The sequence below is a fragment of the Manis javanica genome, chromosome 10 (assembly GCF_040802235.1).
Source record: "Manis javanica isolate MJ-LG chromosome 10, MJ_LKY, whole genome shotgun sequence".
Taxonomy (NCBI): Eukaryota; Metazoa; Chordata; class Mammalia; order Pholidota; family Manidae; genus Manis; species Manis javanica.
The window spans coordinates 54,226,406-54,252,618 of record NC_133165.1 but is presented as its reverse complement, the minus strand read 5'-3'; the positions used below and the strand labels follow the sequence as shown (position 1 = coordinate 54,252,618).

Below are 26,213 nucleotides of genomic sequence, written 5' to 3'. Positions count from 1 at the left end.
GAGGTAACCTGTCAAAGTAGGGAATGGTCCTTTACATCTAATCCACCCGCACATTCTGTTAACTCCACCTCCAATATTTATGTCCACTGAGTTACTTCTCTGAAACTCTTCTGCCAGCTTCCTGGTTGATGCCATCATCACCTCTCCCCAGGGTAAGAACTGTAGCCTCCCAGATGGTCTCCCGGCCCTCCTTCTTGCTTTCATACAACTCATTTTCCACTCAACAGCTGCAATGATAGTTTAAACTGTCATACAGATCATATCACTTCCTTGGTCAAGACCCTCCAAAGGCTTCTCAATGCAGTCTAGAAAAAAATACAAGCTTCTTATCCTACAGGCTCTCTTGATCTTCCCTCTGCTATTTCTCCAAACTCACACTGACTTCTGTGTTCTGGATGTATCGGGATAACATGCAAGAACATGAGAGAGGAAGGATCTTCTTGCTATTCAAGTGTGGTCCTCAGCCAGCATTGGTGTTACCCAGAGCTTATTAGAAATAAAGATGCTCAAATACCAACAGCATTCTTCAACAAGCTAGAACAAATAGTTCTAAAATTCATATGGAACCACAAAAGACTATGAAGAGCCAAAGCAATCCTGAGAAGGAAGAATAAAGCTGGGGGGATTACACTCCCCAACTTCAAGATCTACTACAAAGCCACAGTAATCAAGACAATTTGGTACTTGTAAAAGAACAGAGCCATAGAGCAATGGAACAGACTAGAGAGCCCAGAGATAAACCCAAGCATGTATGGTCAATTAATATACAATAAAAGAGCCATGGATATACAATGGGGAAATGAAAGCCTCTTCAACAACTAGTATTGGCAAAACTGGACACCTACATGCAAGAGAATGAAACTGGATTACTGTCTAACCCCATATATAAAAGTAAACTCAAAATGGATCAAAACCTGAATCTAAGTCATGAAACCATAAAACTCTTAGAAGAAAACACAGGCAAAAATCTCTTGAATATAAACATGAGCAACTTTTCCCTGAATGTATCTCCTTGGGCAAGGGAAACAAAAGCAAAAATGAACAAATGGGACTACATCATGCTAAAAAGCTTCTGTATAGCAAAAGACAGCATGAGCAGAACAAAAATGCATCCTACAGTATGGGAGAATATATTTGTAAATGACATATCTGACAAGGGGTTAACACTCAAAATATATAAAGAACTCACATGCCTCAACACCCAAAAGGCAAATAACCCTATTAAAAAAATGGGTGGAGGATATGAACAGACAGTTCTCCAAAGAAGAAATTCAGATGGCTAATAGGCACATGAAAAGAAGCTCCACATCACTAATTATCAGGGAAATGCAAATTAAAGCCACAATGAGATATCACCTCACACCAGTTAGGATGGCCAACATCGAAAAGACTCAGAACAACAAATGCTGGTGAGGATGCGGAGAAAGGGGAAACCCTTCTACACTGTTGGTGGGAATGTGAGCTAGTTCAACCACTGTGGAAAGCAATATGGAGGTTCCTCAAAAAACTAAAAATAGAAATACCATTTGACCCAGGAATTTCACTCCTAGGAATTTACCCAAAGAAAACACGTTCTCAGATTCAAATAGACCTATGTTTATTGCAGCACTATTTACAATAGCCAAGATATGGAAGCAACCTAAGTGTCCATCAGTAGATGAATGGATAAAGAAGAGGTGGTACATATACACAATAGAATACTACTCAGCCATAAGAAAGAAACAAATCCTACCATTTGCAACAACATGGATAGACCTAGAGGGTATTATGCTCAGTGAAATAAGTCAGGCAGAGAATGACAAATACCAAATGATTTCCCTCATTTGTGGAGTATAACAATGAAGTAAAACTGAGGGAACAAAATAGCAGCAGACTCACAGACTCCAAGAAGGGACTAGCAGTTACCAAAGGGGAAGGGTGGGATAGGGCTGGCAGGGAGGGAGGGAGAAGGGGATTGTGGGGTATCATGATTAGTGCGCATGATATGTGTGGAATCACAGTGAAGACAGTGTAGCAGAGAGAAGACAAATAGTGACTGTGGCATCTTACTACCCTGATAGACAGTGACCGCAATGGGGTATGGGGGTGGGACTCCATAATAAGGGTGAATGTAGTAACCACATTGTTTTTCTTGTGAAACCTTCATAAGAGTGTATATCAATGACACCTTAATAAGAAAAAGAGATAATTCAGAAAGAAAGAGAGAAAGAGAAAGAGAGAGAGAGAGAGAAAGAGAGAAAGAAAGAAAGAAAGAAATACAGATGCTCAGCCCCTCCCAGATTTACTGATTCAGAATCTGCATTTAACAAGATTCATATACACCTCAAGGTATAGTGGTTAAGAGTGAGGAAGGCTTTGGAACCAATCAGCTTGGGTTGGAAGCCTGGCTCAACCACTCACCTGGATGACTTGGCACAGGTGACTAGTTACTTACTGGATGGTGAAGAACTCACCTTACCCAAAGAGAGATCTGGTTTATGCCCTTGGCTCCTGGGAGGTGATCTTTAGATCCCTGGAATGTCGTGCAGAATGTATATTTGCCAGAGGGCTCTAGTCATTGGACAGTCTAACAATGTAATTTACAATGGGAGATTTGGGGCCATGCACTATCAGTTCAGACTCCTAGAGAAACTGATGACTAAAGGTATTAGCGGGACTTCGAGGTGGTGCTGGAGGCTGGAGGTCAACAACAGGAGAGTATGTGATTGAGCCCCACTAAAAATTCTGGACAGGAGAGGCTGAGCAATCTCCCATTTGGCAACTTTCTGTGCACATTATTACACTTCATGATGAGGAGGCGGTAACACCGTCCATGATTCCAAGAAGACTGGAAGCTTGGGATCTGGACCCCTTCTAGTCTCTGCCCTGTTTGTCTTTCCTGGATTGATTTTCATTTGTATCCTTCTGCCATCATAAAACTGTAGACACAAGTAGTGCTTTCCTTAGTTCTGTGAGCTGTTCTAGTGAATTACTGAACCTTAGGGTGGTTACAAAGACCCCAAATGTGTAGCCAACTGGTCTGAAGTAAGGGCGGTCTTGTGAGAGAGCCTTTCTCTCAGACTGCAGTTGCTCAGCTCATTGCAATTCCATTCTCTGAGCTTCAGCTTCTCCGTGTGAGAAATGGCCATAAATTAGATCAAACCTTACATGTTTGGGGATTGGATGAGATAATGAACACACAGAAGATTCATGATAAATATAAGTACTATTGTCCCCATCCTCATTGTTCAAAGAAACTGAAGCTCAGAGAGTTAAGACAGCTTGCCCACAGAGCCACACAGAGTCTGAAGCCAGGTCTGGCTGACTTCAACCACAGTGCAATACTGCCTCCTCATGACTTTTTAATGCTTTCTGGAAAGGGAAGGTCCATATAGGTTCTGCTGAGCTGGAAGCCCAACAACCTGGTAAGGAATTCAGGAGTCCTCTGGGGAGGGGGGGGGAGGATGAATTGCCCATCTCCATCCCAATTCTCTCCTTCTTCTCTCTTTCTAGGATTCACATGACATGAACATTACACTTTCTTATATTGTGTCATAGTCTCTTTTTTCTCCTTCTGTTCCTCTTTCTCCCCGATCTTCTTACTCTGTTGCTCAAACTACGTAATTTCTCTTAATCTGTCTTCAAGTTCACTCTTTCCTCTGTCACCTCCATTCTGCTGTAGAGCCCATCCAGTGAAAATCTATTTCAGTCACTGTACATTTCTATTCTAAAATTTCCATTTGGTTCTTTTTTATGTCTTCTGTTTCTCTGTTGATCTGCTGATATTCTTGTCCCTACATTCTTTTTGAAGAGGGTTCACCCTTATTTCTTGGAGCATCATTCCAATATCTGGGTCATCTTGCGGTTGATGTCTGCTCATTATATTTCCTCTAAGAATTTGCCATATTTTGATGGTTCTTCACAAGCTAGGTAATTTTAGATTGTATCCTGGACATTTTGAATTTTATGTAATGAGAGTCTAGGTCTTATTTAAATCTTATTGAATATGTTCAATTTTTAGTTGTAGCAGGCAATTGATTAGGTTAGGTTCAGACCACATGTTCTAACCTGCGTTCTGTGTGCTGTTATTCCAATGTCAACTCAGTTCCAAAGTTGTTACAGTCTTATTCATATCTGTGCCTCACATGTGTCCCCCAGAGGCCAGTTTGGGACCTTCATGGCAGTCTACCCTGTAGTCCATTCTCAAAGTCTCTCACATACTGTTTAGGGTCATGTCTGCTCATGTGCAGTTTGAGGCTGAACCCAGGAGTTCATGCGTAAGTTGATGGGGCCTACTAGAGCTGCCTCCTCTCTGCAATGTTTCCCACACTCCAGCTCCCAGGGCCCTGCTTTCATGACCACCTGGCTAGAATGTGGAGGCTTTACCCTCCCTTCTCTGCTGCTCATTTCCTGTGACTCGGTCTGGAGCCAAGTGCCTGCTGCCAGCTCCTCTCACACACCGCCAACCCTAGGGCACTGCACGGAGCACACACCAGTTGGTTTCTGTGGCTGACAGCCAGGTCAACCCCTGGCTCCTGGACACTGTACCAATTGGCAGCCTTGGGGTGATGGTGACTAGGTGAGTGAGGTGCTGAGCAGACAACCACAGGCAGCTGGGCTGATCTACTGAACTCAAAGTGCCAGCATGTCAACCTTCACACACACTGCAACTATTAGAACAACAGGTATGAGTTTCCAAGTGGCCACTTCTGGGGTGGATGGGTCCCATGCTGATCATAGGAATGATATAGTATTTTTTAGACAAGAGAAAGTTGGGGTTCAGAGAGGTGAAGTCATTTGCTTGAAGTCACACAGCTGGTTAACAGTTTGGCCAAGATTCAAATCCAAGTCTGTATAATTCCAGTGTCTGCTTGTTTATGGCAGGGGCCATCAATATCATCATTATCATCATCATCCATCATCATCTTTGTATCTGGTATTCATTGGGCACTAACTATATAAAAGGATAAAGCTTTTTATATGAGGCACTGAGACTGGAAGATTATAACAGAGGAGAAAACTGAGGTTCAGGAAAGGGATTTGATTTACCAACACATTTGCTGAGTGTTAAAGGTGACATTTGGACCAAGTTGTGTCTCACTCTAATCCGCACTCAGAACGGCTGTGCAATGGTTTCTCTAGGAGGCAGAGCTGGGCCTGGTGCCCAGTAAGTCGGACTGGGAGGGGAGAAGACAGAAGCTGCTGGGAAGTGCCCAGAGATGGTGTGGCACAGGAAGGCTGAGGCCAGATGCTGGGGAACATCTGTGTTTTGGAACAAACCCAAGGGATCTTCTGGTTCTTGCAGAATGTCTATACCCCTCTCAGCTTGGCTTCCTCTTCTGGCCTCTGCCAGAGACCCTCAGCTTTTCCAATGCTCTGCTTTCCAAACCCTAGCACTTTTTCATAATGACCTCTGGTGCCCATTCAAACCTGAGGTCTTTCCAGGCAAGAGGGTAGCAGCACTGTGCTCCAGACCTCCCATCTCATTCTGTGCCATGCCTCCCCACATATCTCATCTCACCAGCAGACTCAATTAACCAATTTGATGCTACAGCTGCAGAAAGCCAAGCAATTATGGAAAACAGATCAGGTGCCTTGGAAGTCACTCTCACAGAGGAGCCTGGGTGGCCTCAAAGCAGACAGCAGGGTGGGCAGGGAGGGAGAACAGTACAGCAAATGCCTATCAACTCAGGCTGCACAAGAGAACCACCTAAGGAGCTTTGAAAAACACCACTCCCCAAATACAGATGTTCTGGCTGATACAGTTACTCTGGGCTGGGGCCTTGGCATCTGGATTTTTTTTAAGTCCCCATGTCATACTAATATACAGACAGGGTTAGGAAGTCTAATGGTGCAGGGGTAAGGATCACTGCCTGAGTTTGATTCTTTCTAACACATGTGGAATGGCTGTCACTCACCCTGATGCACATCCTGGGTCTTCTATATATTTGCTCCCCAAAGTGTGGTCTGCAGACCCACAGTATCAGCATCACTGGGGTGCTGATAAAAATGCAGAATCTGATTATTAGATTAAAGATGGCAGAATAGAAGGCAAGATGGAAACCTCCTCCCAAAAACACATAAAGAGGAAAATACAGCAAATTCAACTAGCCCTGAAAACAGCCTGGAGACTGCAGAACAGACCCCCTACACCCAAGGAAAAAGAGAGACTACACAGAAAAGGGTGAGTTGGCAAAGCCAAAACTGAGTAAGACCCAAGCCCTTCCCCCATCCTGACCTACAGAAGGGAGAAAGAGGAACAGAGCAGGGAGTAGGAGCCCAGAAGTGCTGCACACCTGGCCCTGGAGATTTGCTCTGGGAGCATGAGCCCACATTACACTGGGTTCTGGTGATTATCTGGACACCAGGGGCAGGTGGGACACTCTGGGAGGCTGAGACTTCAGCCGATGTGGAGGGCAGGCATGTTCTGCCAGTCCTGAGCAGAGGCAGCAGCTTGAAAGACTTGTCAGCAGTGGGAGGGGTACCAGAGGTGAAAAGGGTTAAGGGAGCTCTCTCCTCAGGAGAAAGGGCAGGTGGAGCCTATCTCCCTAGCCCTTCTCCGCCCAACAGATTAGGAGGTCCAGACGCTCCATCGCCTTGCTGGCAATGCAGCCCTGAGGCTCCTCACTGCATGTTGCTGGAAACAACCCACTTTGCCCAGCACCAGCATCAGACTTTGCTGCCTGGCAGGTAGAGGAGACTTTCCCAGCTTGCCTGGCTCCATTTCAGCCCAACCAGAAATGTACCTGGAGGAGCCAGCCCCAAGAGCTTCTTCCTACCTGTGGGTGTCCCAACCCAGTGCTGTGCATCTGGCTGGGGCACACTGGTCCACCCACCCCATTAACCCTGCAGCCCCACCATAGCTGCAGGCCAGGCAGAGGGTGTCCTCACACACAGCAAACTCAATAGAGATTCCTGAGCTGACCACAAAGGCAGCAACTCAATCAAACTTCCCACACACACTTAGATGACTACAGAAGCCAGACAGAAAGGCGCAATACCCATGGCATGCCAACAACTGGGGCCCCCCAAAAACAGAACCAGGCACTAGAGAGTAAAGAACCTTGAGCTTCTGGGCACCAGAGCACACCTTCTTCATAAAGCTACTACCCTTTAGACCAGAAAGCATAGCAGAAACATCTAATACAAAGGAAAAAACACAGAATCCCCAATAAAATGAGCAGGCAGAGGAATCTGATCCAATTAAAACTATGAGACAGAACCCCAGAAAGAGGGCTAAATGAAACAGAGATCACCAATATTCTTGATAAAGATCTCAAAATAAAAGTCATAAACATGCTCACAGATTTACAGAAAAGTATTCAAGATCTCAGGGGTCTTCAACAAAGAGACAGAAAACTTGAAAAGGGGCCACTCAGAGCTGAAGAATACAGTCTCTGAAATGAAACATACAATGGAGGGATTTAAGAGTAGATTAGATCATATAGAAGAGAGAATAAATGAAATAGAAATTAAAGAACAATAAAACAAAGAAGCTGAGTAACACAGAGAAAAAAGGATCTCTAGGAATGAAAGAATAAGAGAGCTATGTGAGCAATCCAAATGAAACAATATTTGCTTAATAGGGGTACCATAAAGAGAAGATAAAGACAAAGGGATAGAAAGTTTCTTTAAGGAAATAATTGTTGAAAACTTTCCCAATTTGGGGAAGGAAATAGACACTCATGTCATGGAAGCACAGAGATCCCCTAACAAAAGGGACCCCACCAAGACAACAGCAAGACATGTAATTTAAAAAACGGCAAAAATCAAGGATAAGGAGAAAGTGTTGAAAGAAGCCAGAGAGAGAAAACAGATTACTTATAAAGGAAATCCCATCAGGCTACCAGCAGACTTCTCAACAGAAACTCTTCAAGACAGAGGGAGTGACATGATATATTTAATGTATTGAAACAGAAGGACCTCCAACCAAGAATCCTCTACCAGGAGAGATTATCACTTAAATTTGAAGCAGGGATTAAACAATTTTCAGATAAACAAAAGCTAAAGGAATTGCCACCACTAAGCCAGTCTTACACAATATGCTAAAAGGATTACTGTAGATAGAAATGACCTAAGGCTAAATAGCTTTCATCAGTGAAAATAAACCCACAGTAAAGGTTTATTTTCCAACTAATTACCAAGCAAGTACAAAATTAAAACAAAACCAAAGAAGCAAAATCAACTATACAGAAAATCAGTCAAGGGATAGACAAAAAGTGCAGATTATGACATCCAATATGAAAAATGTGGAGGAGGAAGAAGAAGGAAAAAAATTACCTTTAGACTGTTTGAAATAGAGTAATCAGCAATTTAAGATAGACTATTACATAGTAAAGCTATCCTTGAATCTTTGATAACCACAAAACTAAAGCCTACAATAAATTCTCACACACAAAATAAATAAATTTTAAAGAGAGAAATCCAATTACAACACTAAAGAAAACCATAAGTTACAAAAGAAGAATATGAGAGGAAGAAAGGAACAGAGAGGAGATATAAAAAACAGCAGAAAACAATTAATAAAATGGCAGTAAGTACATATCTATCAATAATCACCCTAAATGTAAACAGACTTTATGTGCCAATCAAAAGACATAGAGTGGCAGGATGGATAAGGAAACATGACCCTCTCTCTATATGCTACCCATCCTTCTTAAAGCATTCCAAAAAGTAGAAAAGGAGGGAATACTTTCAAACTTATTCTATGAGCTCAACCTCATTCTAATACCAAAATCAGATAAAGACACCACAAAAAAATTACATACTAGTATCCCTGATGAACAGAGATGTAAAAATCCACAACAAAATATTAGCAAATGGAATTCAAAAATACATCAAAAAGATCATCCATCATGTCCAAGCGGGATTTATTCTAGGGCTGCAAGGACAGCACAATATTCAAAAATCCATCAATATCATATACCACATTAACAAAAAAAAGGATAAAATCCACATGATCTTCTCAATAGATGCTGAAAAAGCATTTGACAAAATTCAACATCCATTCATGATAAAAAACTTTCAACAAAACAGGTATAGAGGGCATGTACCTCAACATAATAAAGGCCATATACAACAAACCCTCTAAGATCGGAACAAGACAAAGATACCCACTCTCACCACTTTGATTCAGCATAGTCCTAGAGGTCCTGAAGACTCCTCTAAAAAACTACTAGAACTAATAACTGAATTCAGCAAAGTTGCAGGATACAAAATTAAGACAAAGAAATCTGTTCCATTCCTAAATACTAACAATGAACAAGCAGAAAGCAAAATCAGGAAAACAACTCCATTTACAATTGCAGCAAAAAGAATAAAATACCTAGGAATAAATCTAACCAAGCAGGTGAAAGACCTATACTCTGAAAACTACATGACACTTTTGAGAGAAAAAAGAAGACACCAATAAATGGAAATACCTCCTGTGCTCATGGATAGAAAGAATTAATATTGTCAAAATGGCCAGCCTGCCCAAAGCAATTTACAGATTCAATGCAATCCCTATCAAAATACCAACAGCATTCTTCAATGAACTAGAACAAATAGTTCTAAAATTCGTATGGAACCACAGAAGACCTTGAATAGTCAAAGCAATCCTGAGAAAGAAGAACAAAGCTGGGGGGATTACACTCTTGACTTCAAACTCTACTATAAAGCCAAAGGAATCAAAACAATTTGGTACTGGCACAAGAACAGACCCACAGATCAATAGAACAGAATAGAAATCCCAAATATAAACCCATGTATTTATGGTCAATTAATATATGAAAATGGAGCCATGAATATACAATGGGGAAATGACAGCCTCTTCAACAATTGGTGTTGGCAAAAGTGGACAGTTACATGTAAGAGAATGAAACTGGATTATTGTCTAACTCCATACATGAAAGTAAATTTTAAATGGATCGAAGAAGACCTGAATGTAAGTCATGAAACCATAAAACTCACAGAAGAAAACATAGGCAAAAATCTTGAATATAAACACAAGCAACTATTTCCTGAACACATCTCCTCAGGCAAGAGAAACAAAATAAAAAATGAACAAGTGGGACATCAAACTAAAAAGCTTCTGTATAGCAAAGGACACCATCAGCAGAACAAAAAGGCATCCTACAGCATGGGAAAATATATTTGTAAACGATTTATCTGATAAGGGGTTAACATCCAAAAGAACTCACATGCCTCAACATCCAAAATACAAATAACCTGATAAAAAAATGGGCAGAGGACCTTAACAGACACTTCTCCAGAGAAGACATAGAGAGAGTGCCAACAGGCACATGAAAAGATGCTCCACATCGCTAATCATCAGGGAAATGCAAATTAATACCACAAAGAGATTATCACCTTACACCAGTTAGAATGGCCACTATCCAAAAGACAAAAATGCTGGCAAGGATTCAGAGAAATAGGAACCCTTCTACATGGCTAGTGGGACTGCAAATTGGTGCCAACCGCTGTGGAAAGCAGCATGGAGGTTCCTCAAAAACTAAAAATAGAAATACCATTTGACCCAGTAAATCCACTCTTAGGAATTTACCGAAAGAAAACAAAATCTCTCATTCAAAAAGATACAGGCACCCCTATGTTTACTGCTATACTGTTTGCAAGAGCCAAGATATGGAAGCAACCTAAGTGTTCATCAATAGATGACTGGATAAAGAAGATGTGGTACATATACACAATGGAATATTTTTCAGTCATAAAAAGAAAGGAAATCTATTATTATGCAACAACATGGATGGGGCTAGAGGGTATTATGCTCAGTGAACTAAGCCAGGAAGAGAAAGACAAGTACCATATGATTTCACTTATTTGTGAAATATAAAAATAAAGTAAAACAGAAGAAACAATACAGCATTAGATTTATAGACATTAAGAAGTGGCTAGTGGTTACCAAGGGGGAGGGAAGTGCTGGGGTCAGGGGGAGGGGGACTGTTGAACTACTGTGATGTGTATTTGATAAAATTAAATTAAAATTAAAATTAAAAAGAAATGCAGAATCCCAGGTCCCACCCCAGACTGACTGAGTCAGAATCTGCATTTTAACAAGTCCCTGGGAGATACCTCTACATGTTAAAGTTTGAGACACCACGTTCTCTAGTCCTAGCTAGAGATACTAAGAGTTGGCACAAAGCTAGGCATGTTGGTTATTGCCTGGTTTTGGTTTCCCTTCTCAGGTGTTTTGCAGCCACCTGACCCTGGTTATCACTGATGGGCTCCCTTCTAAGCCTGCAGTTGCTGCCTTGAGAAACTCAAACAGGACAGGTGGGCAGCAGGGCATGGGTCTTCCATGCTGACCACCAGTAGCCCTTTAGTTCCCAGGCTTAAAAGTGTGAAGTAAGCCTCAATTTCTCTTCCAGACCTCAGTTTCCCTTCTCGGCTGGAGCTCTGCCTGATCTCTCTTCACCCCCTGCAACCTTCAGCTCCCAGTTTGCATGTCACCTTCTCACCCCACCTGACTAGGTCCAGCACACTGCAATACACCCTGCTTTCTTTCTTCATAACCCTTCGACCAATTCACATTTGAACTGTCATTGGTGTGGCATTTAGTTAAAGTCTGTCTATCTTCCTGCTGGAATTAAGATCCAAAAGCATATGTGTCATGAACATCTGGTTCTCTATTGAATACACGGCATCTAGTACAGTGCCAGGCACATAGTAGGTGTTCCAAAAAAAATTCAGTCTGCGGGATTGACACCTGGTCGGCTCCTGCCCGTGACAGCTGGTCACAACCCCCTCCCGTTCTGCCATCAGAGGCTACCTCTGCAGGCAGCGTGCCCCACCCCTGCTTCCTCCAGGCACTGAGAACATTCCCTAAGCCAAGCACCTCTTGACTGAGTTCACCAGATGAGTCAGAGGCTTGAACACTTTTCAGAAAGCCAGGAAGCTCAGGGTCCTGAGGGGAAAGCAAGGCAGCTACAGGACTAGAGGGGCATCACATAATATTTAGTTCCTTCTAACCCAGTGATTTCCCCAAAACCTCAACTCCAAGCAGACAAAAGGGCCTTGCTCTAATGTTGGGAGGGAGGGGGACAGAAGATAAGATGATACCCACCATGGTAAGTCTGTAAAACAAGTTTTTCCTTCCCTTTTTGGGCTTTCCACAGAATCTCAGACTCAGAGTAGACAAAGTGAGTAGAATGCATTACTTATCTATGTGTATTTGCCCCACCCACTTTCAGAAAAGCCTCAGTGTGGCATCTGGCCACATAAATTCGGTCTTTCAAGCAATCATAATAACTCATACTTAGGAGCATGAACATGCTCTCTGAGCCAAGCACCACTGTAAGACGTTACATATGTTAACCCATTTTGGACTTGACAACACTCTACCAAAGTAAGGACCATTATTCCCAGCTTACAGCTGAGGACACTGAAGCAAAGAGAGGCCAAGGAAAGTACCAAGATCACATAGTGAACCCTGGGTATCTGGTTCAAGGGTCTGGCCTGTAACCATGACACTTAGCCCCTCAGAGTGGCAATGCAAGGAAGGTGACTTTCTCCAGGAGGATAATAGCCTACAAGAGCCCAGGCTTAACGTCCCAGTCACTGCCTGCTTGGGTTCTGCAGAACTCAGACTCCATTTCTTTCCTTTTTCTTTCTTTTGAAAAAAAAAAAACTGTGGTACAATGCATGTAATCTATGTGATCATTTTAACCATTTTTAGGTATACAACTCAGTGACATTAATTCACATTATTGTGCAACCATCACCACTATCCATCACCAGAATATTTTGATCTTCCCAAACCAAACCACTGCCCATGAAACAATAACTCCTCATTCTCCCTTCCCCTTGGCCCCTGATAACCTCTATTCCACTTTCTGGCTCTATCAATTTGACTACTGTAGGCACCTCATACAAATGGAGTCATACAGTGTTTGTCCTTCCATACCTGTCTTATTTCACTTAGCATAATGACCTTGAGGTTCATCCATGTTAGAAGCATGGTCACAATCTCCTTCCATTTAAGGCTGAGTAATATGCCATTGTATGTATAGACCACATGCCATTGCACGTGGAGACCACATTTTGTTTATCCATTGAGGGAGACTAGGGTTGCTTCCACCTTTCCATCTTTCCACCTTTGTGAATAATGCTGCTATGAACATGGGTGTACAGATGTCTGTTTGAGCCCTGCTTTCAATTCTTTCGGGTGTATACCCAGAAGTAGAATAGCTGGATCATATGGTGATTCTATTTTTAATTTTCTGAATGGCCACCATCAAGCTGTACTTTTTTTTCTTTTTTCTCTTCCCCACACCTCCTCCCAATAATAGCACAATAACCACAGTGGCCAACTCTGCTTTACTTTCCCAGGAGGCCTCTGGACCACATGTTGCTATCTCAGGAGTCAAAAAGCAATTTACCCCTTTTCTCTTTTAAGCTTCTGCAGCAAAAATCACCTAACTGAAAACTGCAGAAGAACCCTCATTGCACACATGAATGGAACTACTCAGAAAGCCCAGCCCACCATCTAATTACAGGCTTTTACCAGAATTCTCAGCAAATGCTTAAATTGCATATCAACCTTACTTTTGTTATGAAGTGTTTGGAAACAAGCTAATGTGCTGGGTTTCAGATCCTTAGCCTGGAGATGACAGCTCCTTCCCCCAGCTGATACATACAGCAAGTTAGAACCTCACAGATTGGAATTCAGGAGAATTGTAGCTTTGCCTAGATCTATACCAGTTCCATCTACATTTCTTCCATTATTCCAGCCCATGGCCCCTGGTTGGGATTTCCACCTGCAGCTGTGGTTCTGAGCCCTGATGACTGAGCATTAGAAATATCTGGGGTACTTTAAAAATACAGATGTATATATAGAGGCCAGGACTCCAGTTTAGTCCGTCTGACTCAGCGTGATGGGGAGTGGGGTCTGGCGACTAGCAGCATGGGCTCAGCTGATTTTGAAGCACAGCCGGGGTTGTGAATCCCTTACTTAAGTGAGCAAGGAGGTCTGTAATCCTTCCTTCTCTATAACGAATATATTTCAATGAGCTTTTAACCTGAAGAGAGGAACTCTTGAACTAGGGGTCCAAACCCTCACCACTGAAACAAAAGAAGCCGGTCTTCCATGCATGGACACAGCACAGGCCTGATGGGTACAGCTGACCTGCCACCTGAGGTCTGGTGGGTGGAATGAGAGATGTTTGGGGGGTATGTGGGGCTGGGAGTGCCCCTCCAGTTTGAGGCTTCTGCCTTATGAGATTCACACATGGAATTCAAGAGACTAAAAAAAACACCCCTTTGAACTGTATGCAGAATTTTCTGTCCTTTTGTATATTTTTCTGGGGAGGGTCTTATCACCCTCTCTGAAGCTCTGTTACAAACCCCTCACCCTCCTGAATGAATAACAAAACTCTACTTTAATCATAGTACTCCAAAGGATGGCATATAATGCAGTTATTAAAAATAAAGAGCTAGGTCCATTCGTATTTGCACTGACCTACAGGAATTGGACACATGCATCATTAATGAAACAAGAACAAGTTTCAGAGTGATGTCTACAGAATGGTCCAGAAACCACAAGAGCAGGAATTGTCTGTTTTGTCCACTGCTATATTCATAGCATTTGGAAACTGTGTCTGGCACAGGGAAGGTGCTTCATACACACTTCTTGCATTAATGAATAACTTTTTAAAGGAACTGAATCTCCTCTATGTGGATGATGTTCATGTGAACAAGGACAAGAGTGTGAAATGACACACACTGAGATGCTAAAGGGTGCTGACTTCAGAGAGAAGGGACTGGAATGGGGATGAGGAAGAGAACAAAATTTCCTTGTATAAGAGTTAACAATTATTGAGTGCTTGCTACATGCCGGGTGGTGTCAGGCACTGATCACGTGTTGCTCTCATATAATCCACCACGATCCCTTGAGGTGTTCTTGTGTGGTCATCCCCATTGTACAGAACAGAAACACCTAAGCTCACAGATCTTGCCCAAGGCCACACAGCCAGTACCTAGGCCCTGGCTCCACAGCCCATGTGTTTAACCTCCGCTCTTCTGATTTTCTGTCCATACACATCTTGTGCCGCTCATTGTAACAAGCATGTGCTACTTTGGTCATAAAATGTTAAGTAAAATATCAGAGGATCAGGCTTTCCATATGGGCTCTCAATGCCCCCTGGGGTCCTCTCCTGACCTAAAGTGGGGGCCCTGCACAGCAGCTACCACAGGCTGCATCAGATGGGATCATTACGTCTGCTGAGGGTGGGCATCCCCAGATTGGATGCAGACTGTCTGGGTGACAGGACCTGAGGAAGCCCAGGGCCAGCCTGCCTCGCAGGGGTGTGAGAGCAGGAGCATTCCTGGTGATGTGAGGCAATAAGCCTATGTAGAGAAAGCCCCGCAGGCACAGATTTTTCAGCCATAGCCTTTTCTCTTGGGAGCCCTACAGTGAAGGATTTTTAGACTAGCTCTAAACAGATGACAGCTTCCAGTTACTCAGGAGCAGGATTCCTCAAAGTGTGCTGCCAGGTCCCCAGTGCCTGCACTGCCTGGATGCTTGAGGAAATGCAGATCCCTTGATCTTTGGAACAAGCAAGACCACAGCTTGAATCCTGACTACCAGGATTTGAGCCTCTGACTACATTGCTTAGGTGTTAAGCTTCAGTCCCTAGCCCTGTCAGCTGACAAGGACGATACTGACCTGACGGGACGGGTTATGAAGAATATGAGCAATAACACAGGTGCAGCCCCGGTTGTGGATAGGATGCAAGGAATAACACTCATTACTTCTATTAACTCTCTGTTGTGGTGGGCAGCTTCTAAGAGAGCTCCCAATGAGCCCACCTCCCAGTATTCATCCCTTGGGTAATCCCCTCTTCTTGAAAGTGAGTGGGACCTACTAAATTGCTTCTAATGAACAGAATATGGAAAAAGTGATAGGATGTCATTTCCAAGATTAGGTGACAAAAAGACTCTGGCTTCCACCTTGCTCATCCTCTTTTGCTCCCTTAATTGCCCACTCCAGCAGAAGCCCTATGCCATGCTGGGAAATGCCCTATGGAGAAGCCATGTAGGGAGGAACAGAGGAAGGCCACTGGCCAACACCTAGAAAGGAACTGCAGCCCTAAGTCCAACAGCTTGTGAGGAACTGCATCCTGCCAACAATCATGTAGGCGAGCTTGAAATCAGATCCTCTCCTTGTTGAGTCTTTAGATGAGTCTGCAAGCCCCAGTCAATAATACCTTGATGGCAGCCTTGCCAGAGAACTTCAGCCAGAAGCACTGAGCAAAGCTATGATTGGATTCTTGACCCACAGGAACTATGAGATAATAAATGGAGCGTTGTTTTAAGTCACTAAATTTTGGGGTGATCTGTTATGTAGCAATAGATAACTAATACATCCTGGAAACAACAGATTAAATTATGCACTGGGAACAAGAGATTAAATTCAACCACAGAGTGGCACATGAAGACTTACTTAAACACTATGTCCTCTCAGAAGTCATCAAAAGCTGCTTCTCTGAGTTAGGTGATCCTAGTTTCTCATGTTTTTCTATAAGCTACTTGAGTCATAGCATCAAAACTAACATAGTGACTTATTATTTCAAAGTCATAAGTCATTTAATCTTCTCAACAAATCTATGTAGCAGGCATTACTCTCGCCCATGTTTTATACATGAAGAAACTGAGGTTCAGAGAGGCCAAATAACTTGCCCTAAATGCTTTAGTAATTATGTGGAAGTATCAGGAAATCTGGCACCTAAGTTTACATTTGTAACAATTATGCTTTATGGTTCTATGAATCTTGCCCAAGTTCACAAATGGTAAGTGTTTTCAAACCAAGGTAGCTGAATACCAGGCATAAAGTTCTTAGACATCACCTGATCTAGAGGCCTTCTTTCTCTAGGACAGTTTAGTGGAATATGCCTCACCTGGAGTTCATCAGGGTCTTGAATGCTACCTACCTGTAAACACTAGGCTGGCGTTTTCCAGTTCTTCTTGGGGAACTTTGAAGCTGAAGGATTCATTATAGAAAGGATCAATTGTGCCTCTTAAGAAGGACGTCTTCTTTGTTTTCACAAGTTTTAGTCCATGTACCAGCTGGATTTTCACAAAGGGGTCTGAGAATTGGACACAGAGTCACAGAATATTGGAGATCATGAAACCCAATCCATCCACCCATTCATCCATTCAGCTTTCCATCAACCCATCCTTTACTCATCCAACCATCCATTCATCCATCTTCCTATCTGACAGCACAACTATTCTGTTTCTATATACTCTCCCCTTCACCTTTCTGTTCTTCCATCAATCCATCCACCTTTCCATCCATCAGTTCAAGCATCCACTCCTCCTTTCATTCATCCATTTTTCTGTCCATCCATTATCCATTTCTCCTTTTCTCCCAATTCAGCTGCTAATCAGCTCCTCCTTTTTTCTCTTCTTCCAGGCATCCAAAATTTATTGAGCTCCTCACATGTGTTAGGCATTGTGTTCATTTTATAAAGAAACTGAGGAGTCAAGATAGGAAATGAGTTGCTTAAGATCAGGCCATGGAAGGAGAGCAAGACCTAGGACCTCTCCCAGTGCGTCCCTAGAAAATCATCATCATGTCAGTGAGCCCTCAGCTCATACACAGGAGAACAGAGATGGCAGAATTATAACTGTCATTCTTAGATCACTTTATAGCTTACAAAGAGATTCATGTACATTACCTAATTTTTGTTTAGACAACCTAATGAGACAAATACTGTTATTACCTCAACTTTTTGGATGGAGAAATTGAGGCTTTTAGAGGTTGAACAGCTTCTCCAAGGCCACATTATTAAGCAGTACAACCAGGATTTGCTTCCAGGCAGTCTGGCTCTGGACTCCTCAGTCATTTCATCATACTGACTCTCCCACTGTGGTAAGTCTTAAACTTCCCAGCATTAATATCATTCCCTCCACTGGCCCCTTTAAAAACCTCTATTTTTATAATGTGGTTTTTGAGAGTACAAGGTCTTCTAAATTCAGCTATCACCTTATAGCAAAAGTAATTTATTTTAGCTAGTGCACTTAGAGAAGACAGCATTTCCACTATTGAACTGAAGAGATCCCAGTGACCATGGCTGTTTTCATGATAATATTTTTTGCTATCATGGGAGAAGCTACATACAGATGGAAAGCAGTCTGTTCCTTTCATTAAAAGTCATTTTTGAATTGGTTTGCTAAAGTAGATGCGTTACATGCAACAGTCTTTTCAGAGCTGGGATTTATAAAGGCCTACAGTATGCTTAAAATGAGCTGGGAAGAAACTCTCAGGGTGTGTCCGCCACTCTTTCGCTGAAGAGAATGCACGGTCAATGCGCACTACCACCACCTAGAGCATGGTGTCTTCATTGCAGGCATAGCCTCTGGAAAAGCAAGTCATTTCCTTGGGGCTGCATGAGTATAAAGAGGATCTCGTGTTCAGGATTTACCACACTTGGTCTCCATCAAGTCCCAATTCAAATGGGGTTAGTGAAATGGCATTGCTTATCTGCCTCATCTTAAGAGATATCCAATCATTTATTTTCTCTCTTGACCTAATATCTTACTTCTGATTGCTATTTACCCTCACAAGGTCTTATTAATAGTGTCGGAGATCCAGAAAAAAGGTGGGTCCCTTGGATCAAACAAACATGGCTCATTAAAGAAATGGGAGGAGAAGAGGATTGCACTCTACCTGAACCTTGGCTCACATCCGTCTGAAGAAGTTGCTTGGCTCGAATGACATCGACATTCAGTCTCCCAGCACTTGGGAGATAATTCAGTGACAGAAGCAGCTCCCCCAGTTCTACTTCATTCTGAGGAGGAAGGTAATGGTCAGGAAGTTGCTTTTTTCTTATATTCCTTTTGCACCTACTATGCAGGAAATTGATTTCAGCAGCTCACGAATGGGTTTCTGTGGGTGGATCAGCTGACAGTGGGTGCCTCTTTCTTTGACTTCTTACAGTCTCTGCCTCTAATTAGTTTTTTTCTGTCTATCGGTAAGTTCTTTCTGCTCTTACAACACTTAATAGCAGCAACAGCAGAGTAACAAATGTATCAATAATGATAATAAATAAAAGCTATATACCAAGCACTGTGCTAAGCACCTGACATGTAATTACTTCAGTCTTCATAATGACTCTGTGATATATCATTACTCCCATCTGATAGATGAGCAAAGTGAGGCTCAGAGGGGTTAAATAACATTTAATATTTAAACAGCATAACAGCTGGTGTAGAAGTGCTGACATTTGGACCCAGAGAGGCCGATTCCAGATCCTCTGACCACTATGCTATTCAGCATCCCAGCATATTCAGCCTCCCAGCAGGATACCTGAGAGGCAGAGTATCCTCCAGAGCAACTATCTGGGTGACAAATCTGTTCTCAATCTGTAGTCCACAACAGAGCTCATGCTTCTAGCCTCACCATGGCAACACTTGCCTGTGACATCCCTTGTTAAAGAGTACCCATTCCCAACTTCTCTACCCATTCCTCTCACTTCTCTATCCATTCCCCTCACTTTTCTACCTATCCCCCCGTGTCTCTGTCCCTTAAAAATTATTTTTTACTGTAGAAAATTTCAACCACATATACAAATGAAGTAGGCTAGTATAATGAATCTCCATATCTATCATTCAGTTAGAATAATTATCAACATTTTGCTGAAGGACGCATCATTTTTTACTGTCATCCATCCAGTCTGCTACAACAAAACACCACAAACTGGGTACTTTACATTCTGGAGGCAGGAAGTTAGAGATCGGGGGGGCCAGCACGGGTGGGTGAGGGCCCTCTTGCTATGTCCTCACACAGTGGAAGGGGCGGGGGCTCTCGGGGGCCTCTTTCATATGACACTAACCCCATTCATAGGGGGATCTACCTTCATGACTTAACTCCCAAAGACCCCCATCTTCAAATACAATTACATTAGGCAGTAGGGTTCCAACATGTGAATTTGGAGGGGACAAAAAACACTCAGACCATAACACATCTACACCCTGACTTATAAAAAATTTTAGATCATATTTTAAACCAAGTCATTTTACCTGTATATCTTCTCAAGTGCATCTCTAACTAGTAAGGACATTAAAACAAATATTTTTAATATCGGAAATTTCCAATCATATTCAAAAGAAGACAAAAGATAAGGAATACAGGGAATCTCCTCATATCCACCATCACTCAGCTTCAACAATTATCATCTCATGGCCAATCTTGATTTATCTATACCCTCATTCGACTCCCCATATTATTCTGTAGTAATTCCCAGACACTATATTATTTTATCTGTAATATTTGAGTAAGTATCTCTAAAAGATCAGATTGATCTGTTTATCTGTCTGTCCATCCATTCTTTATTCATGCCATTCACCATCCATCCATCCACCCATCTGCCTCTTTACCCCACAACCTCTATCCCTTCAGATGTCAGTCATTTCAGCAAATATCAAGTGGCAGCTCTAGAACAAAGCTTGGCACACAGTTGATACTCAATAAACATTTGTTGACTGGATGAACATTCCAACAAAAAGATTTCCATATTTTGTACTGAATGAGTTAGTCCCCAGACAAGAAATAACTGGCACATTAACCCAGAGGTTACAAACTGGCAGCCTACAGATGCATTTTGTTAGGCCCACATCATGTTTAAACAAGTAACTACTTCTAATTATTATAAAACTCAAAAATTAAGTTATTTCACATTCTTTAAAAATATGGATTTCTTGCCTTTCTTGAAAAAGAGGAAGGTCTGGCAAGTCTAGGCCCATGTAGGCACCTGGCAACATCTGGCCACAGTGTAGTGCACCCCACTCCACCCACATGGGACCCGCCCCCTTCATTTCACTAGGTCCCTACCTGTCCTCCCCTTTACATTCCTGCTGTCCCATCCTGGGCATACAAGCTTGCAGAATTTTCACAGTTACCCAGATGCATTTGCCCCAAATCAACAAACTATATATTTTAAATGTGCACATTTGTTTTATGTTAATTATACCTCAATAAAATTGATTAAAAGCAGGGGGCATCTGCAGTGAGCAAATATGGCAGAATATTAGCACTTGTCAAATATGGGAGATCTGCAAGAAAATCAGAAAACTTAGGCAGGGGGAGGGAATGGCAACTGGCAGGGTAAGTGGGAGATCAGACAAGGCCTCTGAGAGGTGAGGCTTGAGGAGGCCTGAAGGATGTAAAGGAGGGAGCCCTGTGAGGTGGGGAGGGGAACACCCCAGGCGGATGGAGCAGCAAGAGCAAGGGCTGGGGTGGGAAGAGGGAGAATCAACCTGGTGTGTTCCAGAAGCACAGGGAAGGCCAGTGAGCCTAGAGTGTGCTAAGAGATGGATTCTGGAAAGATCCACGGGATCCATTAAAGAAAGCTGCACAGTGGCTGATCCTGCCAGAGCCTGCCCACCTGCCAGTGACCTCTACAGAAAATGGAAGGAGGAGCGAGGTGGGTCAAGGGCACTCATCACCCAAGAGGTCCTGGAGTCCTTTCTAGAGTGGAGCAAGCTGAGCCTGCTTTCCCTCCCCAGGGGGGTCGCTGAGCAACAGGGCAGCTTCTCAGAGTCATCCCCTCTCTAAGAAGGATATTTTCATCTCAAAATAAGCAAAGCTCTTTTATTCCTCCCTCCCTTTGTAGGATACAAGCTTGCTGCCCTCTCCTAGCCCACCCCTCCCCAAACACATATTTACCAAGGTTTTCACATAGTACTTTTCCAGGGAAGCGTTCCCAATGATTCAGCCACTCTCTCTCTGCCTCGCCTTGGGAGTGATCAATTTATAAGAGGGTCATCTGGATTTAGGGGTACATTTGGTTGAAATCAAAAAGGGGGCTAACCAAGCAATATCAAAGGGTTCATTAATTTATTTAACAAACATTTATTCAATAGTTACTGAGTCCTAGGCATCTGGACGTCAGGTCATGATAATTATAGCAAACCTTCATTGAGAAATCATGGCTGGGCCAGGCACTGGCCCCCAACATACCAATGTTAAATCTCATTTCTTCCCCACAACAGCCCTAAAAGTTCCCATTTTACAGATGAAAGGATTCAGGCTCAGAGAGGCCAAGTGACACACTCAAGATCACATCCTAAGCAAACACAGGATACAAGCTCAGTCCATGTATTAACTCTTACACCATGTTACTGGAAATTAAAGCACAATCCCAGCCATTGAGAGTTCAGCCTATTGGGAGAGAACAGAGAAAATAGAAAAACAACCCCAAATTCCAAGAGCCTCACACGTACTAGGATGGCTATAAAAAAAAATAGAAAATAACAAGTGTTGGTGCAGATATGGAGAAACTGGAACCCTTTACACTGCTGCTGGGAATGTAAAGTGGAGCAGCCACTGTGCTAAAATGCCTGGCATCCCCTCAAAAGGTTAAACATAGAGTTACCCTATGACCTAGCAATTCCATTCCTTGAAGAACTTGAACACAAATGTTCACAGTTGTACTATTCACAATAGCCAAAGGTAAAAACAGCCCAACTGTCCATCAATGGATGACTGGGTAAACAAAATGTGGTCTATTCACACCAGAGAATCTAAGTTACTCAGTCATAAAAAGGAATTAGGTACTGATACATGCTACAATATTGTGTAGATGAACCTTAAAACATTATGCTAGGTCAAAGAAGCCAGACACAAAGTCGCATATTGTATGATTCCATTTATGAGATGTCCAGAATAGGTAAATCCATAGAGGCAGAAAGCAGAGTAACGGTTGCCAGGATCTGAGAAGAGGAGGAAATGGGGAGTGACTGCTAAATGGGTACAGGGTCTCCTTTGGAATGATGAAAACATTCTAGAATTAGAGGTGATGGCTACCCAACATTGAGAATGTACTAAATTGTACACTTTAAAATGTTTTAATTGATGTTATGTAAATTTCACCCCAATTAAAAAAAATTATAAGTTCTAAGTGTTAATGAGTAATATGAACCAGACCTAGTGTAAGACAAGATTGAAGCACAACACACTCATGGAGGGGCATGGTCAGGGAAGGCTTCATGGAGGAGGCATTTGAGTTAAGCCTTGAAAATAGAATGTGTTAGCTAACCTTATCATGCCAGTCATTTCAAAATATATACATGGATCAAATCGTCTTGTGTACACCTTAAACTTACACAATATTATATGTCAAATACATCTCAAAGCTAGGAAAAAAGAAGTTAGGATTTTGTTCAGCAAATATCACAGGGAAGGGGACTCCATGCATAGGGAACAGAATGAGGGAAACCCATCTTATGATGGAATATTCTGCAGCCTGTTAACCCTTTGTTGCTCTGGTTCTGAGTTCTTGATTTCATAACATAAAGTCCTGTGTAACTTGCTATTAAAATAAAGTAGCCAGAGATGGTTAACAATTTGCATTTCTAAAATAAATTAGTGAGCAGACTCCTTAAAAATAACATTACCTTCAGATTAAACAAGATGGTGGTGTGAGAAGTGAGGTAGAAACCTACTCCTCAAATCTTACATAACATGAAAATACAGGAAATACAACTAATCCTGAAAAAGAAACCAGAAAGATGACTGTAACAGGTGGCCTACACCTGGGGAAAAGAGAAGACCTCATGGAAAAGAATAAAGTAGCAAAGCCAGGACCCAGCAGAACCCAAGCCCTTCCCCCACCCCAGCTCACCAGTGGGAGAAAGAGAAATGAAGCTGAGAGGGAGTGGAAGCCCAGGACTACTAAACACCCATACCTGGAGATTTGCTCCAGTAGCACTAACCCACATTACATGGTGCTCTGGAGATTAGAGGGGTTGAGAAGCAAAGACAGGCAGACTGAGATTACAGTTGCTTGTGGAGGACAGGTACGCACAACCAGCTGCTCCAGAACAAAAGAAAGGTGGACACTTTGAAAGACTTCCCAACAGCTAGAGGGCTGCAAAAGGGGCAAGGATTACACAGAGCTTCCTGCTCAGGAGAAAGGAGAGGTGGACAAAATCGTCTGTGCACACTCACCCCAGCAGGTTGGGAACTTCCAAGAGCTTCATGCACTCGATTCCCTTGGCTGACAACGCAGCACTGAGGCCCTCCACCACTGATACACAGCCTGCCGCTCCTTCCTCCTGGCCAGCACCTGCTCATAAACCTGCTGCCCCTGCCATTGAGCCAGGCCAGCTGGAGGGCAGCCCTGCCTATGGCACCAACAAGGACATAGCACAGAGGCTCCTCCCTGTGCACTCGGCCCACTGATCCTGGCAGTGGAGGCAGGCACTACAGCTGGGAAGCAGGAAATAGCTCTTTCCTCCTGGCAGGCACTGGTGCCGAATGCCTGAGACCCCTGCCATTGCTCCAGTGGCTGGGCAGCTCCAGAGAGTAGAGCTTCTGAGCACCAGATGACACCGTCTACACAAAGTTATTATTCCATAGTAATCATTAGAAATATGAAATGGCAGAAGAACCTGGTACAAACCAAAATCCCTCAAACACCAGAAAGAGGGCTAAGTGAAACTGAAATCACAAATCTTCCTGATAAATATTTCAAAATAAAAATCATAAACATGCTCACAGAGCTACAGAAAAATATTCAAGAACTCAGGGAGGACTTCAAGAAAGAGTAGAAACTTTGAAAAAAACAGTATCCAAAATGAAACATACAACAGAGGGATTTAAAAGCAGACTAGATGAGGTAGAGGAGACTGTAAATGAAATAGAAATTAGAGAAGAGGAATACAAAGAAGCTGAGGCATGGAGAGAAAAAAGGATCTCCAGGAATGAAAGAATATTAAGAAAATTGTGTGACTGATCCAAAGCTAACAATGTTCACATTATAGGGGTACCAGAAGAAGAAGAAGAGAGAAAAAGGGATAGAAAGTGTCTTTCAGGAAATAATTGCTGAAAATTTCCCCAATCTGGGGAAGAAAATAGTCTCTCAGGCTATGGAAGTACACAGATCTCCCAACACAAGGGACCCAAGGAAGACAATACCAAGACATATAATAATTAAAATGGCAAAGATCAAGGATAAGGACAGAGTATTAAAAACAGCCAGAGAGACAAAAAGATCACATGCAAAGGAAAACCCTTCGGGCTATCATCAGATTTCTCAGCAGAAACCTTACTGCTGAATTTTATCAAACATTTAGAGAAGACCTAATATGCATCCTTATTAAAGTTTTTCAAAAAGTAGAAGAGGGTAAACCTGAAATGGATCAAAGACCTGAATGTAAGTCATGAAACCATAAAACTCTTAGAAAAAAACACAGGCAAAAATCTCTTGGACATAAACAGGAACAACTTCTTCATGAACATATCTCCTTGGGCAAGGGAAACAAAAGCAAAAATGAACAAGTGGGACTATACCAAGCTGAAAAGCTTCTGTACAGCAAAGGACACCATCAAAAGAACAAAAAGGTACCCTATAGTATGGGAGAATATATTCATAAATGACATATCTAATAAAGGGTTGACATCCAAAATAAATAAAGAGTTCACACACCTCAACAAACAAAAAGCAAATAAGCCAATTAAAAAATGGGCAGAGGATTTGAACAGGCAATTCTCCAAAGAAGAAATTCAGATGGCCAACAGACACATGAAAAGATACTCCACATCACTAATCATCAGAGAAATGCAAATTAAAACCACAATGGGATATCATCTCACACTAGTTAGGATGGCCCCCATCCAAAAGACAAACAACAACAAATGTTGGCGAGGATGTGGAGAAAGGGGGACCCTCCTACACTGCTGGTGGGAATATAAATTAGTTCAACCATTGTGGAAAGCAGTACGGAGATTCCTCAAAAAACTCAAAATAGAAATACCATTTGACCCAGGAATTCCACTTTCAGGAATTTAACCTAAGAATACAGCATCCCAGATTCAAAAAGATGTATGCACCTCTATGTTTATCACAGCACTATTTACAGTAGCCAAGACAGGAAGCAATCTGTGTGTCCATCGGTAGATGAATGGATAAAGAAGATGTGGTACATATACACAATGGAATATTATTCAGCCATAAGAAGAAAACCAATCCTACCATTTGCAACAACATGAATGGAGCTAGAGGGTATTATGTTCAGTGAAATAAACCAGGAGGAGAAAGAAAAGTACCAAATGATTTTCCTCATTTGTAGAGTATAACAACAGAGCAAAACTGAAGGAACGAAACAGCAGCAGACTCACAGACTCCAAGAAGGGACTAGCAGGCCAAAGGGGAGGGGATGAGGAGGGTGGTTGGGGAGGGAGGGAGTAGGGGATTAAGGGGCATATGAATAGCACACATAATGTAGGGGGCTTA

At 42.5% G+C, this 26,213-nt stretch overlaps 1 protein-coding gene across 7 annotated transcripts in view; it reads right to left on the bottom strand.

Annotated features, from left to right (window-relative positions):
• Positions 1–26,213, bottom strand: part of SYT17 (synaptotagmin 17) — a 79,566-nt gene that overhangs the window by 14,283 nt on the left and 39,070 nt on the right. For all 7 annotated transcript variants that reach the window (XM_073215517.1, XM_073215518.1, XM_073215519.1 and 4 more), the window contains 2 exons: positions 18,647–18,767; positions 16,905–17,060 (listed from right to left, as the gene is read on the bottom strand). In XM_073215517.1, the coding sequence (XP_073071618.1) occupies positions 16,905–17,060; positions 18,647–18,767 (277 nt within the window). The remainder of the gene's footprint in view (positions 1–16,904; positions 17,061–18,646; positions 18,768–26,213) is intronic.